This window comes from Ambystoma mexicanum, chromosome 13 (assembly GCF_040938575.1).
Source record: "Ambystoma mexicanum isolate Mex_15411 chromosome 13, UKY_AmexF1_1, whole genome shotgun sequence".
NCBI lineage: Eukaryota > Metazoa > Chordata > Amphibia > Caudata > Ambystomatidae > Ambystoma > Ambystoma mexicanum.
Window position 1 is genome coordinate 242,107,952 of NC_090938.1, and position 18,809 is coordinate 242,126,760.

Consider the following 18,809-nt stretch of genomic DNA (forward strand, 5'->3'; position numbering starts at 1 on the left):
TTGGTTTATTTCCCATAGGAGGTTTAGTTCTTTCCAGATAGAACATGACTGCCCTGCGCACATCTAGTCTGTGTAGGCTTCTTACGGCCATGCTAGTGGGATTCTGGAAAAAAGTAGGTAGTTCAATCAATTGGTTCACATGGAACTTCAAGATGAATTTAGGCGCAAATCTGAGTGCGCAGAACTACCTTATCCCTGTGAACTGTAACAAAGGTGTCTAGAACAGAAAGAGCCTGTAGTTCGCTAACCCTTCTAATAGAAGTGATAGCCACTAGAAAGGCCGTTTTATAAGTCGGGTCTTTTAGACTTGCTTTATGCATTGGCTCAAAGGGAGCTCCCATGAGCCTGGTCAAAACCACATTGGAGGATAAATTCTCTTAACCCCTTCCATAAAGGCCTTGATCACTGGTATCTTCCACCACAACACATTTTGTTGTGATGTGGTGTAGGCTGAGAGTGCAGCCAGATGAACCTTTAGGGAATTGAAGACCAACACAGTGTCTAACAGATGGGTAAGGTACAGCACAATGCGTGTGGGTGAGCGATCAATGGGAATGACGCCCTTGGAATTGCACCAGATGACAAAACGTTTCCATTTGCTGACATGGCAATAACGTGTGTTAGGTTTTCTAGCTTCCCTGAGTATGTCCATGCACCTCCGAGGGAGCTGTAGGTGTCCAAACTATGATCTCAGGAGTATAGACACATTTCCCTGACCATGTTATCCAGAGACCGTTCCCCTTGGAGCGGTTCTGGGGGTACCTGGAGGCGTAGTCTTGGCATTGGGCGTTCTCCTGAGTTGCGAACAGGTCAATCTCTGGGAAGCCCCATTCTGCGAAGACGTTGGACACGGTGTCTTCATGCAGACGCCATTCGTATTCTTCGGGCAGAGGAATATCTCTGCTGAGTACGTCTGCCAGAAGATTGAGTTCCCCTGGAACATGTTGGGATAACAGAAACATCTTGTGTCAGAGCCGATATCCAAATGTTTTGGGACAGCTTGGATAGCCGTGGAGAGTGAGTCCCCGCCCCCCCCGTTTGTTCAGATAATACATGGCTGTAGTGCTGTCTGTTAGAATAAGATGGTCTTCCCTTGTAGTGGCATCTGAAAGGCCTTTAATGTCTTGAACACCGCTAATAGCTCCAGTAAATGTATATGGTTGGACGCTACTTGAGGGGACCACACTCCATGTGCTGTCTGCTGAAGCAGGTGAGCCCCCCACCCCGTGAGGGATGCATCTGTCGTGAGAGTGGCTTCCACTGCAGGGATGGTGAAGGTCTTCCCCTTCAAGAGGTTTTCTCTTGACTACCACTGCAGAGAGAGAACGAAGGCTGGCGAGACAACTACCAGATCTTCCCATTGTCCGCTGGCCTGACACCAGTGGCTGTTGAGACACTCTTGCATGGAACGCATGCGCAACCATGAGTGGGGAACCAAGTATGTGCACAACGCTATCATTCCTAGCAAGCGCATGACTTTGCGCACTGTCACCTCCCGACTGGATGCATATTGAGGGATCTGGAAAAGCATGTTCTGAACCCTCTCGTTGGAGGGGAAGATGAGGCCGTCTTTTGTCCGGATTAGAGCTCCCAGAAATTGTTTTGTTTGACTGCGGACTAGACTGGATTTATTCTCGTTGATAGAGAATCCCAGATTGAAGAGAAGGTCTATGGTTTTTTGGGTGTTCAAAAAAACATGTGTTGTACGAATCCCCTGTTACGAGCCAGTTGTCGAGGTAAGGGTAAACAGGGACGGATAACTTGCGCAGGTGTGCTGCAGCTACTGCCAGGACCTTCGTAAACACCCTTGTTGCCGAGGTGATGCTGAAGGGGAGTACCTTCAATTGGTAATGCCTACCCTCTATTATGAACCTTAGATATTTTCTGTGAGCTGGCAATATTGAAATATGAAAGTATGCATCTTTCTTGTCCAATGTTGCTATGTAATCCCCCGTTTCAACAGTGGGATCACCTCCTGTAGCGTTACCATACGAAACGTTTGAGGTTTTATAAACTTGTTTGCTGGGCGCAGGTCTAGAACAGGGCGCATGGTGAGGTCCTTTTTGGGTACAAGGAAGTACACTGAATAAATAGCCTTGTTTACCTGAAGAATAGGGACGGCTTCTATGGCGTCCTTTCCCGGCAGCGCTTCCACCTCTTGATTCAGGATCTCCAGATGGTCCGGTGAAAGGCACCGTGCGTGTGATGTTCTGAATTGTGGAGGTCGGGCGAATTCCACGCAGTAGTCGTGGGCGACCGTCTTTATAACCCACTGGTCTGAACCTGGATCTGATGGTCATTTCTGACCGGAGGCTGCAGCTCCTCTAGGACTGGGGCCTCTACCTCTGGCTTTGTCGCGTAGCTGACCCCTTGGAGGGTTGTATGCGGGGCTTCCTGATGTTTGTCCGGTATTGAAGTTCCCTGTGTCATAGTTGTTGTGACTTGCACAGGACTGCCCTCGAAAGGACCGCCGAGAGTTATTTCCTCTCTGAGGGGGGAAGGTCTTTGAGTCATTTGTTGCAGAGACTTAAGAGTCTCATGCTCTTTTTTGGCTGTTTCTAAGGCCTCATCGTCTGCCTTTACGAAGAGGTTAGCTTCTTCAATCGGTTTATTGATGAGCGAAACCTGTGTTTCGGGCTTAAACCCTGAGGTGCAAAGCCAAGCGTGCCTTTTGAGTAGGGTCCCTTGGGCCAGAGACCTGCCTGCTGTGTCAGCCGTGTCCAGAGTGTTCTTTATCACATTCTGGTTCATCTGCCTTTCTTCGGCCACAATAGAAAGAATCTTAGACTTGATGGGTTCTGGGACCCCTGGAGGCCTTCCAGAAGTAGGTTCCACAGAGCGTCAGCATAACTTGCCAGTAGCGTAGTATTATTTGCTATACACGTGTTATATGCGGCAGCCGAGGTGACTCGCTTACCCAAGGCAAACAGCCTCTTGGATTCCCTATCCGGAGGTGCCTTCTCCGTGGAAAGGGGTACTCCTGCCCTTTTCGGGTGATGGCCACTACCAAAGAATCGGGGGTGGCATGTCCTTTATTGTATTGTGGGTCCGAAGAAGCTGGCCGAAATAACTTTTCAACTCTTGGGTTCACTGCCGGGGTTTGAGCTGGTGATACCAGGGAGGGAGTCAATCTTCTCGATGGAATTAAGGAGGGAAATGGCCTGGCTAGAGGGAGGTTTCTCCTTAAGAATATCCTCTACAATGTCCTGCTCAGGCACTGCCTCTTGAGTAGAGATTTAAAAATGCTCAGCCGCCTTCTTTAACATGGAATTGAAGGCCATCTGATCGTCTACAGGCGAGGCCTGGCGAGCCGGGGCAGACTGAGGGGAATCCAGGCACAATACTACATCAGTGTCCTGATCTTGATAGGAAGCGTCCATGGGTCCATTCCCCCTTGCTGGGTTTCCTCCCAATTGTCCGTGGCATCCGCCTGTTCCTCTTTGTAATTCTGTAGAAAGGAAGGCTCTTCATCTTCATCGTAAATGTCCCTATAAGTGTCCATCTGGACGATGTCTTTATGCTGGACAGGGACAGACGGCTGATCTTCTTGGAAATGTGAAGTAGATTGAAGATTTCTCCCTTGTCCATTTAGAGGACCCAGAAGGGCCTACGGGTGGAAAAATGTCGTCTTCTGCCCTACGGCGCTGAAAATGGTCTCTCAGGTTGTTGGAAAGAGGCTCTTGACTGTCCTCATAGGTATCGTGAGAAACGGGGCACCATGGCGTATCCAAAGATTTGTCCGTGGCCTGCCTCATGTTTTTCGGCAGAACAGGAATAAGCCCAACCGGCGAAGTAATTCTCTCGAGGAGGTCTTCGATTATCGCCGAATCGGCAATATATAGTGGTTCTGATGGTCTATCAGTAGGTTTGTTGCCTTCCGCGGCATTAGAGGGCCCAGCGGTCGGTTTTTTGACTTGAGGCCTAGTCGTGATTTTTGGGACCGTCGGATTTCCGTGCTTTGACGTGTAAACAGGATTTAGGGGGTAGCGCCCTTATTTGTTTTTGAATGCCCAGTCGCAAGTCGCTGCTGCGGATGCGGGGAAGGCTTTGGATCTGTATGATCCGAGGAATCCGCTGAATTTTCGACGGCCCTGCTGTCGCTTTCACTTCTTCGACGTACCGGTCAAAATAGGTGTAGGGGTTGTGTGCTTAGTGAAATGCGCCTGTCGCCGGGTGTTGTCCCTGAAGCGAGACCAGAGTCAGGCCTTAAAGGGTCGGGGATGAGCGTGTCCGCCTCGAAGTCTATCACATCCGCAACGGATGTTTGGTCATCAGAGGTGCCTCCGTCACTTTCAGCGGGTGTGGCAAGGGGATTCCACCCGCGACATACCGTACGCAGCCCACCGCTTTACACGGCTCTCCTTAAGGGTCTTAGGCCTAAGGAGTTGAGTTAAGCCGCACACCGCTTCTCGGCGTGATCTAAGGGGAGACAGGCGTTGCACGTACTGTGTTCGTCCTTCCAAGGATATCTGACCCTACACTTAGGGCAGAACCTAAAAGGAGTCCTTTCCATAGCAAAAGGGGAAGATGACCAGACCTAAAGGGTAAAGAGGGGGAAAGAGGAAAGACATACCGAAAATATGGCCACCCCGACCCCACTCTCCCTACTGTAAAGGTCGGCCAGAGGGCCCGACCACATGGAAGCTCCAGCCACCGGATCTTAGGTGCCGAAATCCACTGCCGTAGATAAATCCCCTGCAGTCTTTATCGAAGTTGTTCTTGTGACTGAAGTTACTTAACGGGGTATAACCGACAGTCGGTATAAGATAAATAATGTCTCTTATGTAAGTGCTCCGCTATAGGGTGACTAGTTATCTGGGCGGAAAAAAACAATCTGAGGGACCTCGGCGCGTGAGGGATTTTGGGTACACTACACGTCACGATAGGGATAGTGTTACAGACAAGCCTATGCCGACGTCCCCTTTTTGTCCCCGAAAGACAAGATGCAATACTCCGCAGTTATCACTGGATGTCAGACCATATTCACAGCATGTGATTCTAAGCAGATTAAGAAGCATCAGAAGTATTTTCTTACCAAGAAACCTGGAGTGTAAATTTCTACTTGAACCACTGTGATTGTGATACTTCTGTGTAACTTCAACTACTGCTCACATTCCCTCTTGAGATAAGCCTGGCTGCTCAGCTCGCTACCAAAAAGTGTGTGGTACAGATTTATAACAAAGGTTGGTTTTTGCTTACACCTGTAGTCCTAATTTTGTATGGTGTTCCCAGAGGGTACTGCATGCAATTCTGCCTGACACTGTCTTGCGGTATGAAACTTCATTCGGTCTTGTCTCCCCCTGGGGTGCCTGTTGGTGTCACACCAGACCATCAAAAGGAGCCTCAAGTCCCAAACTAGAAGTCCCCTGCTACAAAGGTCTCTGTCCTGTGGGAGTGTTTGTTTTTCTGTATAGAGCCCACGGGGCTGGACTGCATAGAGGACTTTAAATCTCCCAGTCCCAATTTAAATGTACTGAAATGTGAAATTTGCCTGCATCTGCTCCTGCCTTGCCTCAGGGGTGGTGGTGCTCGGGTATAGTAGTGCTGTCTGGAACATTCTAGAGACTAATGTGAGAAACCTGAATGAGATCTGTCATCCAGGTCACTGCCATCGCTATTGGATCCAGTTCCTGGGGTGGACCAGTGGGGGAGGATCACCAGGGCGAGGTGTCTTCAGGGAGTGGAAGTGAGACAACGAGGGTTGAGACACGGTATTCCCTTCCCGACAACACCTTTTCCCCATCCTACCCTGTAGGATATGCTCTACACCCCCAGCCCCTTTTCCCACACAAACACTCTTACACAGTAACAGACAATGGACTAACACCAGAGCCAGTTACCTGACATGTCCCAACACACAGGTCAGACAATTAACAATAGCCACGCACACCTGACGGCCCTTCCCCAGAGGAAAAAAGAATAAAAGGCGAAGCACGAAAGCACACTTCCAGCAAGGTTTAACGCACAAGGAGACAGCTACACCAAACAGGCAGTTTAAACTGAGAAGAATGGCGGGGAGACCTGGAAGGCAGGTGAAGGGGAGTTACCCTTACCCTTTTTACCTCAGACCCGCGAAGCCTCCAAATGGGAAATAAGACCAGAAGCTACAGCTAGCATTCGAAGCAGCAGACGTCAATGGTACACGGGGGCCTGCCGCGTTGATAACACGGGAAGAGAGGAGAGCTGGCTACCGTGGTACTATACTTGAGAACAAAGAAACCACAGGTTCAGCAGAGTCGGAGGAAACTGATAGTAAACCGAGCTGTGTTGAGCCCAAGGTTGGAAGTTGCAACATTTTGAATGCAAGGAATCCTAAGAGAAAGAACTTGTGTATGGGTTTGAACTTTAAATAAAGCCCAGTTGAAATCCTGGTGAAGAGGGGGTCCAGCGCTACGTGGGCACTCATTCGAAAGACTCTGAGACCTGTTTAGGAAACTACAAGAACCAGAAGGCCCTAGGAAAGGGTGGCGTGAGGTGTCAGATGGGTCATATAAAGGTTACGTCAAATCCTTTAAACAATTGAAAGTCTCTGACCCGTTGCCAGAGGAAAGCTAGGGGAAGGGAACTGTGGAGTAAGGCAAGTGTGAACCCGACAGAGGGATGCCGAAAGTAAGCAAGAAGGAAAACCCTGCGTTCTGATGAAAATGAGCAATGCATGAGCGGTGTTAAAAGGTACATGAACTGTGTTAAAGAAAGGATTAGTGCACCCTAAGGAGGGAGGCCCAAGTTGCAAGGACGATCCGAGCCTGGCAGAGGTAGATCCTAGGGAAGAAGAGCAATCACTCAGGTGCAAAACCACCAAAGGAACTTTGGTTGGTTTGTTTGTCGTTGGGAATCCGCAGGCCTTCTAATGCAAGAGACTTTTGCAAGAAGGAGACTGTTATGCTTGATCTAAAATGGCGCTGGTGCGCAATGCATTTTGGGAGCGCTCGGAGCCATGATGGATATTTACTTCATGCCGCAGTGAAAAGCTGCACACATTTTGCTGAGTGTTAGATTCACAGTGCTGAGAAAAACATGCTTTCCAAACCTGGTATGCGGTCAAGGACATTTCTGCTGGGAAAGCTAACTTTGTTATGGTTTGCTACTGTTCTCCGTGGAGCGTGTTTTTTAGAGAAGGGAGGCACTGCGCTTCTTGGGGGGAGCTCTCGATTGACCCAGCTGGCAACCGACGGCTGTTCCTCAACTGCGCAAGTGCAATTTCCAGAAGGTTTGAGAATTGACTCCCCTTTGTGGAGTGTGTATATATGCGGAAGCCCGGAGGTGGTCAGGTGAGACTTCAGCCAGAGAAGGACCTTTACATCCGGCCCTCCTGTGAGCTGTGGTGCTCTCAGCCTGGCTGTTCCCTGGGTCTTCCAGCTGCTTCTGGACGAGATGAGGAATCCTGTTACGCTCACGGTGATGTATTTCCTTTGGACTTCTTTACTTTTTCTGTGATCTATGTCCATATTATTTTTGTGAGTTATTTCTATGTACTTTTAAGATTTGAATAAATAGCCGCATAAGAGCTGATTATCTTCTAAGAGTGCGAGTTATTGTGTCTGTCTACGTTCAAAGTATTTGCTCTATAATTGCATTGATGATTTATGGTTGTTCCGTGCACTTTTGGGGAGAGCAATACAGAGACTTAGCCTCTGAAGGTTTAATATCGTTGAGCTGAACTGTGAACCTCGTGCTGACGAGGCCAAGGAGTGTGCTGTGCTCGAGAGTTCTGCCTTGTCCCATGCTTCAAAAATGGGAAAGAGACCCAGCCATACCATCCTGGCTTTTCATTTTGTGAACACTTCTTTCTTTTCTGGTGAACATTACCCCACACTCTTTGTAATTTAGCAGTAAGGAATGACAATAGTTTTATTTTGATATAGGTCCTTTTTATTTGACAAGACGTCACTAGGACTGTCTTAATAGTATTTGATGGACGTAGCTTGCTCCCATCTTAGATTAGGAGTTTAGCTCAACAATTATAAAGTTCAATAAACACCCTTGAACTGGTCACTAGTGTCTGTCTTTACTGTTGCCACCATGAGTTCCTTACACGAAGGACTACTTTAGAGCTGCGTAATCCATTTTGAGTTACAAAACTGTTGCCATGCATGCATATTTTGGACTTTAATACAAGTGTGCATTTAATGAAAAGTATATTAAATATAAAGTTTGTGTGGACATTCTACTACATTTCAAGTCAGCACGTGTCCTGGCTTCTGATGGTGCGCTGTATGCCGGAGATGGAGAGTTTCTCCGTGAGGTAGCTGGGTGACTTGAGGGCGACTGCCTTATAGAAGCTGCAGCAAGACTTGAAGGTGATTGGTGCGTGCAGTGGGAGCCAATGAAGGTCGATGAGGACCGGGGGTGGGTGGTTGTATCTGCATAGAACCTCAATGAGGAGTGCGATTGCATGTAGGACACTTCTCAGGGGCACAAGGGAGGATGACGGAAGGCCTTCAAGGAGTGCATTGTCCAATTCAGGTGGGATAGGAGCAGTGCTTGAAGAGTGGATCTAAAGCTGGCCGGAGGGAGGAAGGGCTTGACTTTTCGCAGGAGGGAGAGCTGATACTAAGCTGTCTGAGTTTTCTTAGCTATGTATGTCTTGAAGGAGAGGTGTTTGTCGATGTGGAACCCAAGGGACTTGGCGCAGGAGTTGAGCCTGGGTGTGAATCCCTTAGGGTTCATGGTTTATAGCCAAATCTGTATGTCTGGGTGTTCAGCTTTGTTGGTGGGGAGTAGAAATTTGGTCTTGGAGTGGTTGAGTTTCAAGTATGCACTGGACATCCAGGACTTGATCAGCGAGAGGCAGGTTTTGAGCCTCTGGGTGTCCTTGATGGAGCTAAACCTTGATCTCGCAAGTGTAAGTTTTACTGTTCAGCCTTGTTATCGAGTGAGAATTCGGTTAGACTAAGTGTGAAATGCCCTTGCCGGTCCACTAAGATGGATTAACAGAATCCCACATCAGTGTTGGTGTGGAAAAACAAATCTTTATGGACAGGGATTCAATTTTATCAATGTAGATAAAAATATTTTTAGAAGCCAATTCCAGGTAAAGTCTATAAAAGGCGAACTGCTTGGTAGGAAGTGTGAAAACAACACTAAGGCAGGTGACCCCTCCAGAGGTCGAGTTGAGGTGTATGCTCTGGTGCAGATGAACAGAAACACTAGGTCCCTAAAAATCTACAAGCATTTTTAAATGCTTCACTTGCAAAATAAAGGTAACAGACATACCCAACATCAAATCCTTCTGAGGTAAAGCTGTGGCTTAAAATATGGTACATTGGGGCACGGTCCGGGAAAAGTCTTGTAAGTAGCTAGAGGAGAGCCCCACTGGATTAATTCCCAACACCACGTAGAATTAGGAATCTAAGGCCAAGTCACAGTAGAGTTGGACCTCAATGATGCTAAAAAAAAATCCTTAAAATGTTCCCAAGGAATAGACATCAGGGTTTTTACACGTAAAAGTAGCAGTCCATTACCCGTAGGCACCAGATAAAACATTAATCATCAGATTACCATAACAAACTGTTCACAAATAAACAAAGTCTCCTGGTCTCAAAGCCTGTGAAGGAAATTTCTCATTTGGCGCTATGAGGGGTTTCTCTGCTTCCGTTATACAAAAACTTGGGTTTCTGCAGCACAGAGAACCCAGAAATAGCAGGAAACCGGAGACTGTTGAGACTGAATTGAAACAGAATCTCAAAGTGCATGATCAGGGTTCTTGAGCTGCAGGCAATGAAGTTAAACCGAATCTGGGTTCACTTAGAGGATCTGCAATTAGCATGATCCTCATCAATTGAAGTCTTACTTAAACGGCAAAGGTGGGAGCCAGGCACGGAGCCCCGAAGCCAACAGTCAATTTGCACCATGCCATGGGCAGAAAGAAAATGTAGGGTCGTGGTGAGTTTAGCAAAGACTGCTTTGCACCACAAAGCAGAAGAAAGGATTCAGGCAAAGGAAGCTGGAGGGTGGATAGACAACCACCATCTGCACATGTAGCGCACCCTCCTTTTTTCGAAAATTGATCTTGCTAGTGTAAGGAAGGCATGGTATCAATAGTAGACAGCGACACAATAGATGCAAGTTTCAAAAACCTTTATTTTTGTATTTTGGTTGAATTGGTAGAATTCCCAACTGGCCCTAACTCTAGAATGGGAGTAGTAGTCCGACCATTAAAACAAATAAACAAGTTCAAGTCAGTCTAGTCAAAATAAAAAGGCCTATACTAAAAAAACACTAACCTTGCCCTCCTTCTCAAATGACAAATGTGTTAAGGGAATACAAAAGGAAATATAGTTTCTTTAAAATAAATGCCAGAATGGCTTAGGTAACAACTCCCTTTCCCATGTTCAGCAGCACAGGGGCTCGAGAGTTTCTTAAAAAGGATAGGTGGATGGCACAGTTCTGTCAGTCTTGCACACTTTGGCTTACGGTAAAATTCAACAGTTCAGGCTTGGGCTTCAAGCTTTTGACAGTTTACTCAGTCCCTTACGCTTCGTCCGCCTTGTTATAAATACAAAGTTTTGGTCTTGACTTTGACACAATTCAACACAGGTTCCCTCTGCCAGGCTCAAACCGGCCTCTCTTTTCACATTCACCTTTTCACTTTATCACAGTTCAGACCTGGCTTCCCTCGACATCAAGCCCGGCCGCGGGAAGCCAGGGCTGAACTGTGGTAAAGTTTATTTATTTATGGGCACATGCGCAACCTTCAAGTTTTGGTTACAGTTACTTTTGGTTTTAAAAGAAACCAGGCTTTTGTTGCCTTCGATAACTCACCAGGCATGTTAATTGGGCTTCTTTCTTCAATGCCTTTCATGTAGCAGTCAAGGTCGTTAACGCCTCCTCTGCTCCTCCCCAACTCTGTCGTTCAACCGGGAGGGTAGCGGCCTGCTTTGAAGCACCTTGAAGGTGTCTCCTTTCTGCTCACTCGCTTTTAGGCGTGGAACTCTTATGGCTTTCCGAAAGTGTGGAATTCTCACCTTGCTCTCTTGTTCTTCGCAACTGCCGATCAGCCCCTTGGCCTTCCAACTTCCATAGCCTGGTTCGAATCAGCCCTGAAAGAGCTGCTTCTTCTTGTACCCAGCCTAGCTCAAGAGTGCGCCTATGCAGGCTACCTTTTATCTTGACAGCGAATGTTAACAAGTGGCGGGTGTGTATAGTTAGGATTATGTGCCCGACTCTGCCTGGTCTCATTAAAGGGACAGATCCATTACAAGTCAGTAGAGGTAATCTTCCTGTCCTCATTCCTCATCTTCCTCGGCTCAGTAGTGTTGTTAATGTGAAGTGGAGAGGCATTATGGGAGCTGTTGCTTCCCATAAAATAAGCAAGGATAGGGGTTAGATGTGTTGTGTAAAAAGGGGCATACCACGTCTCACCATCAGGTGCCTCTCCCCCACTCCTCGATTACCCCTTACTGAGGTGATCCTCCCTCGCTCGTCCACCCCCAGGGTTGGGATCCAAAAGCAATGGCCTTTCCCTGGGCACCTGAGTATGGGATCCCTGGGGACTAGGTTGTGAAACACCCTCTGGTTTTTCACACTAGGGAAGTAATGTTAGTCTAAGTCTTCCTGCAGCCATGGCATTCCACGAGTTTGGGGTAGGATGGACCGGATGTTAGGGAGAATTCTCAAAAATCTGCTAATTCCTCTCTACCTTAGAGACCCCCAGCTCTTTTGCTGAACTTTGGGACTTTGTACTTTTAAATCAATGTGTTTTCTGTGTTTGTTTCTTTTGGTTATAAAGTCTAACCAACTCCATAGGCATCATCTTTTTCATATGTGTCACACAGCACCCTCAGCGTAGTAACACAGGGAAGCCTTTGAGGCTTTCCCATGGTTTAACTACCTTATCTGGGATAAACTACTGTTTCCCAGACCAGTAAAGTGAAATTGACTTTACTAGTCTTTTAAATTCCTAGACCCAGCACACCCTATCTTACAATAGAGTGCTGGAGGGGTTACTTAGTATCCCCCATGTCTAGATACTCATGTAACAGTCAAATGTTACGCTTTCCTCTCAGAGTGGCTTGTGGCAGTGGTTTACAACGAACTACCATGATTTTCCCCGACCGCAAACTATTCGTAGCTCTGGTAACGTTAAATCACTGGAGCCATGTTTTTTAAGATGCCGTCCGAGCCTCCTTTGTTAAAACAGGTCCCGGTCTTCTTTTTTCACCCTGTCTTTGTCGAAAGGTCCTTCTAGAGTTTTTCTCTGCGTGCCAAACCGGGTTAGGTCTCTTTGTTCATTTGCCTTTGGCAGACTTCAGGAGTGAAACCCACCTCTGGCTCTAGAGTGTCTGGGGTAGGCAGGAAGTGTGTGAGGTGCCCAAAAATCCCTGTGCTTAGTCTCCTAGGAGACCCAAATGCACTCTGTGATGATTGGCTGGCTGACTGTCCGGCAAAGACAGCCACCCTGCTGGGTGAGTGGCAGCTAGGCTGGAATGAATGGTAGAGAAACGAATAAAAGGCGAGTCTCTTGGCTTGGGGGGCAGAGTCGACCACTCGACGAAAGAACTGAAGAAGAGCTTGAAGAGGAAGGCTGCTGCAACTCCTGGACCGTTGGTTTGCCCGGTGAAGCCCTGCTGCAGGTCCGAATCGCCAAGTTTGCATCGACATAGAGCCCCTCCAAAGGATGACTTCTCCCTTTGAGTTGGTAGGACCAATCAACTCCCAAGTAAGCCACCTAGACTCCTATCCCGGTGCTTGTTGCATTTCCTCTGAGTGCTGCAGGAAACCATAGAGCCAGGGAGAGGGACACCAGATTGTGTGCGTTACTTGTAAGCTGGTCAAAAACGTTTGAAGATACTCCGGACTCACACGGCGTCGGACCGACCGGCCGACCGAGCCTGACCCGCCCCCCCTCAGCTGAGTGTGGGACATCTGAAGCAAGGACAGTCCACCTTGACGACCAGGACCGGTGTTGTTACCAGTGCAGTAGCTGAAATGCGAAACAGCCACCGAAATTGATGTTTGCCTGTTGCAAACTTTTGACCAGTCCCAGTGCAGAGCAGGAGCTGTCCCCCCCAACCCCTCCCCAACGTCCTCTCTTGTCCTCACGAACAGTGTGATCTGCAGGAACTGCCAGGAACAGAAGTCATCAGCTGAATCTTTTTCTTCATTGAAAAATACTGTAACACAAGACAGAGTACTTAACTCTCGCTGTGAAAGTGCTTGAAACATTTGCAACACGCAGGCCTAATCAGCTTGTGACCCCACATATGATTCTTTTTACAAACTACTTCTAAGAACTTGTGCCAAGACTTTTCTGTTCACTTACCAGAACCGCTTTATCCTATCCAAAACTTCAGCCCATTGACTTCCGCCTAGCCTATTGTATTGAATGGACTTCTGGTGAACTCAAAATATCTGCCCTGTCTAAGAATAATTGTAGTCTTTTATGCTCCGATAACCTTTGCCTTTCACTCCTCTTTAAAAAGTATTGAAGAATATGTGTGTTATTATATAATTGCCTCCTTCTAATGAATGTTTTATAACTGACTGATAAATACATTAATAAGTATTTATCCAAGAAACCTTGAGCGTAAGAGTTTATTTGAACACTGTGATTGTAGACCTCTGTGTAACATCATTACTGCTCACATTCCCCTCTTGAGATAAGCCTGACTTATACCAAAGGTTGGTTTGCTTAAACCTGTAGTCATACTTGTGTGTAGTGTTCCCAGAGGGTACGGCATACAAACTTTGCCTAACACCAGACATTCCAGTGCACTCTGGCGAGGACTCCCTCCATGACCGAGTAGCATCACACTCTGGAGCGGGCTATCCCAATGATAGACAGCAGGAGTGGAACCCTCTACAAAATACCACCTCAAATATTGGCAGCAGTAAAAGGATCCTCTAGAATAGAGCTCATGAGTGAGGGACAGTGGGAGAACCACCTTGTGAGGATTTTCCCAATGATGGATAGCAATAGCTGCTCTTGGGTGAAATCAACAGATTAAAATCAGTGCCTTATACAGACGGGTGAACCCTTTGCGAACCCTAACCCTGCTTTAGAAAGCTCTGCAAGTGTAACTCACCGCGCTGAAAAGGTGAGAGAGGATCATCTCTGGGACGGACGAGGTGAGTCCAGTGAGCTAAGAGAGAGAAAGAGGAAGAGATTTGTCAATCCAGTGAGATGGATCATTGTACACGCAGAAGGAGATCCTGAGAGTACTCTTCACATAGTGATTCATCCTGGGATCTTACCAGCTCCTCAGTATTGTTTGCTAAATACCACCATTCCCACTCCCAGGTCTCTACCTTATGTGCAGCCCAGTCCATCCATCCTTTAGCATTGGGGTCGATGTTGAGGAGAACCAAACCTTCCACTGTGTCCGGATGATTAAGCTGAAAAGTAAGAGCAAGAGGTGAAGGAGTTGAGAGAGTGAAATGGGATGCAGGGATGCAAGAGTGAGGGGAGGTACGCGTCTGGGAGAGAAAGGTTATAAGTGAAAATGAGAGTGGAGATTTGAGCCAGAGTGCAGGTGGAGGGAAACATTGTGGAGATGAAGATGAGAAAGCCAGGAGAGAAGAGACGCTGCTAAACAAAAGTACTGGGGGGGGGGTGAATGAAGCATCAGGGAAACAATGGAGGGAGATGGGGGATGAAAGGAGGAATGTGAGAAGGGAGGCATGGGATGACATGGATGAAGGGGAGGGGGGAGATGAGAGCAAGAGGGGAGGAGGAGAAAGGTGCAGGGATGTAAGTGAAAGAAGCAAGAGGGGGGAAAGGTAAGATGGAGGGAGGTGCTAGATTGAAAAGTGAGAGGTTGGGTGGAGTGTGCGAGGCAGATGGGATAGAGAGAGGATGCAAGATCTTGGGTGAAAAGCATTTATTGAGTGCAAAGATGGGGGTGAGTGGGAGGAGAGCAGGCACCTAAAAGGGTTCAAGAGATTGAAGATGGGATGTGAGAGAGCGAGTGAGGTAAGAGTGAGGGGTGGGAGTCAGTGTGCTTGTTAAAATATCCCAGACACTGTGAATGGAAAAGTAGGTGAATCCCAAAACATGCTCACCCCCTACCCCAACTTGAATCAAGTAACGCAATTGTGAAATGACTGTCCCTTCCAAAGGATCAGATCACATTGCTAATCCAGGATTAGTTTTGCACTTACGCAGGTCATCCGTGAACTTGTTCCAAAGTTGAGAAGATGCCAGGGAGGAAAGTTTTAACAAAGCTCTGCTGGAAGCCCTACCTGAAATCCGAGAAACCATACCTAACCCGCTACGATTATAAACTACAAAAACTATGTCCAGGCCACTTTTCCCACTTACAAAAAGGCCACCGAGAAGTATTTTCACTACTTCTGGGTTACCAACCTGCCTGTACTCCTGATGCACAATATACCTGTATTTCGATAGCAATAGTAATATTGTGCCAGAGGAACCATCTCCTCTCCAAAGAACTTCATTGAATTGTACATTTCTCATACACATGGAAAGGCAAAGTCAGCGTGGTGATCCTCTCTGCAGGGCTAAGAAGCCTAGAGGGTTGCGGCGTAGAGAGGGGAGTGCCTGAGCAGGCAAAGCCCACCCAAATTCTTTAAATGCCCACTCAGCAGTCCTGTGTGGGGATTTACAGATGTTAGTCACTACGGTGGGCCCAACTACATTTGCTTCACGCTCCCCTTATTAGCCAATGCTGGCTACACTTCTGCCAGAGGATATTATGAAATGAATATGTGGCATCTGCTACATCAGCTTGTGAGGGAGCAAGTGGAGAGAGTGAGAGGAGAGAGAAAAATATGATAGTAGAGAGAGCTAGAAGAGATCGCGGAAGAAAGGTTGAAGATACGAACCAGTGAGTGGCTGGAATAAGCAGGCTCGAGATGCCCCAAGAGGACAAGAGAGAGCGAGAGATGGATGAGAGCGCAAGAGCGCGCAAGAGGATGAGAGTAGGCGAGAGAGGTGGCAGGAGAAAGCATGCGCGAGAGGGGGAGGAGGAGAGAGCATGCGCGAGAGGGGGAGGAGGAGAGAGCATGCGCGAGGGGGGAGAAAGAGCGCGCAAGAGGGGGAGAAAGAGCGCGCAAGAGGGGGAGAAAGAGCGCGCAAGAGGGGGAGAAAGAGCGTGCAAGAGGGGGAGAAAGAGCGCGCAAGAATGGGAGAAAGAGCGCGCAAGAGGGGAGGAGAGAGAGAGAAAGGGTGAGACAGCGAGGCTGAGAAAGAGTTTGAGGATGAGAGCGCAAGGATGAAAAAGCGAGAGGAGAAAGAGAATGAGAGGACGAAAGAGGACGAGCAAGAGAGGAAAAGCAAGAGAGGACGAGCAAGAGGGGATTACAGAAAGAGAGGGAGAGGAGGAGGAAGGGCAAGAGAGAGTGTGAAGGAGGCTAGATGCTGGAATCTGGCCTCTTTTAAACATATTTTATTGAAATCAACAAAAGAGGCAACTTGACATGCTAAGAAACAGACAGTATTCCCACGAGACACGTGATAATTAAACAAGCAGTATGCAGGCCTGATGTCAGGAACAAAAGATGTCAGTGTGGTAGACAACAATCAAGACACATGAGGACCATTTCAGATAAGCCTGTGAGGAACCGCACTACCTGTCCTTATCTCACCGTATATCTGGCCAGCACATAGGCTCCGGCACCAACACCAATCCCAATAATACTGGCGAAGCTGCAAGAGAAAAACAATTCAGGATCAGAATGGGTAAAGTGGCAGAAGTGCCTGCTAACATCGCCTGAAAAATTCCAGTTTTTAATATTCCTTTACATTGCAAATAGATCAGAGTTGGTGACGAGTGGTTGATGGTGTGTAAATCTCGAGGTGGATCTCAAGAGAACCTCACTCTGCTTTTAAGTTGCATCACAACACCACCCCTGTTGCAGGTTGCCACATTGTGAAGTAGACTACCTGCACGATTTTCTGAGCTCTGTCTGTACTCACTTCTCTGACTGCAAACCAACACTTAAAATTGAACTAAAAGTTACCAATACATTTTTCATATAGCACATTTATATTCATATCTTCAAATTCCAAATTAATCCAAGTAGATTAGTTCCATCGATGCATGGTCCCTTTTCCAAGTGCTGTTGTGTGGTGCAATTGCTATCTGACACATTTGCTGTGTAGGACCTTATGTATCTTGAGCACCCGAAAAGGGACAATTTTGTGAAGGTTGAATTGTTGGATAAATGTGCATAATTTTGAAATATGAAGATACAAATCAAAATTCTGTGAATGTAAAACAAATGTACATTCTAAATTAACAAAAAAGTGTTGAATTGCAGTTAGAGAAGTGAGTCCAAACAAAGAGCGCAGAATAACTTGTAGCTAGCCTTCTTTATGATGTGAAAGTCTAAATCCGTAAACATAGAGGGGACAGGGAGATGGGGTGGCAGAGTCTGGTCCGATAGCAAAGCGAGTAGAGCGCTCGCCTTGACATCTGTGCAGAGCTGCTCACGGCAGGTTCAAATCCCGGCAAGGCCAAACTTAGCCTTTCATCCTTCCCCACACCGTGGGTAATAAGCAGCTCTCAGATACCCTAAGGTTCGTAGCGCTATATAAATGCTAAATTATTAGAGTGCCATACAGACAAAATATACTCAAAAGAGGGTCGGTCCTATACGAATCACTCGCTGGGCACCCGGCCCGAGCCATGGGTGGCACCCGGCCCGAGCCATGGGTGGCGATAGAGGTCAGTCCAAAAACAGGTTCTGAGCAAAGTGTGGAGGAACTTAGGTTAAAACACCACCCAAAAAAGCCACAATTTGACTGGCCACCTTCACTGCATAGAGTGGTGTAGTACAGTACATTTATTGTACATATATAGATTTCTTTTAAATTAATAAAAAGAAGATCATACATCGAGGACAGTAGGAGCAAACTATTAATATTAGAACTATTCTGTCAGTGAGGAATGCAGGTTCTCTGCAACAGCTCACCATGCCATCCCATACCTACGGACTTAGTGCTCTGTGTGCGCCTTGCACTCTGGTGAGCTCCTCTCTGCACACCACTAACCAGAGCTGGCTGAGTGGCCATTATTAATAAGGTGTGTTGGCAGTAGCTGAAGCAAAGAACAAGGCTGACCCAGTGAGGTGACCCACCCCATCTTCTCTGTAGAAGCAGCCTCGGCTTCCTTCAAAGATGCGCTGCTATAGTTGTGCCAATGGGACGCCACTAAATCCATCACCAAACAGGGCACAAGACACATTACCAAGCAGCGCGAAGAACACCTGCGTCCGCAACACCGCTCTAGATTGTACTTACAACGTTCCTCTGAGACAAGCTTCTGGTGCTCCACTAGAAACCCATTTCCAATAAGCATGCTGTCTTGATCTCAGTTATAAGCACGGGTGGGGACTGGCCCAAAAGCATCAAAACTTCTCTCAAATGAAGTCCCTGTTCTGACAACTCAACGGAGCACATGTTTTACGGTTCAGTGTTCTAATCTCTCTATTAGCCATTCGGCAAGTATGGTTGCCATACTTGCACAACGCTTGTTCACCGCACTATCAGTGCGGCCTGTATGCTTGACTGCAATTGCTTAGTAGCGAGCCTATGGCAGATAGCTTGCACACACCCTGCTTCAACGGACTATTCAACTGTGCAAGTTTGAGGACTGGGGAAGACAGACGCCTTCCTTGTTCATAACTGAATGCAGTTCCTAGGCGTCATCTCACACACTTGGTATGGAGGATGCAGACGACCCGCTGTGCCATTTGCTCAGACATGAGGGCTTTAGAATAACTTATTACTCCAAGAACAGAGGGCTGTGGAAGTCAATTCCTCACTTCACTCCGCATCGAGTAGTCACCACTTCTCACGCTCTCAGGATTGGAGACCACGACAGGCCTTCCCCTCACTCAGAAGT

General features: G+C 47.4%; 1 protein-coding gene across 3 annotated transcripts in view; it reads right to left on the bottom strand.

Moving 5' to 3' along the window:
- Nucleotides 1-18,809, bottom strand: part of NDRG2 (NDRG family member 2) — a 297,715-nt gene that overhangs the window by 68,677 nt on the left and 210,229 nt on the right. For all 3 annotated transcript variants that reach the window (XM_069633717.1, XM_069633716.1, XM_069633718.1), the window contains 3 exons: nucleotides 16,549-16,609; nucleotides 14,251-14,337; nucleotides 14,028-14,084 (listed from right to left, as the gene is read on the bottom strand). In XM_069633717.1, coding sequence (XP_069489818.1) covers nucleotides 14,028-14,084; nucleotides 14,251-14,337; nucleotides 16,549-16,609 — 205 coding nt within the window. The remainder of the gene's footprint in view (nucleotides 1-14,027; nucleotides 14,085-14,250; nucleotides 14,338-16,548; nucleotides 16,610-18,809) is intronic.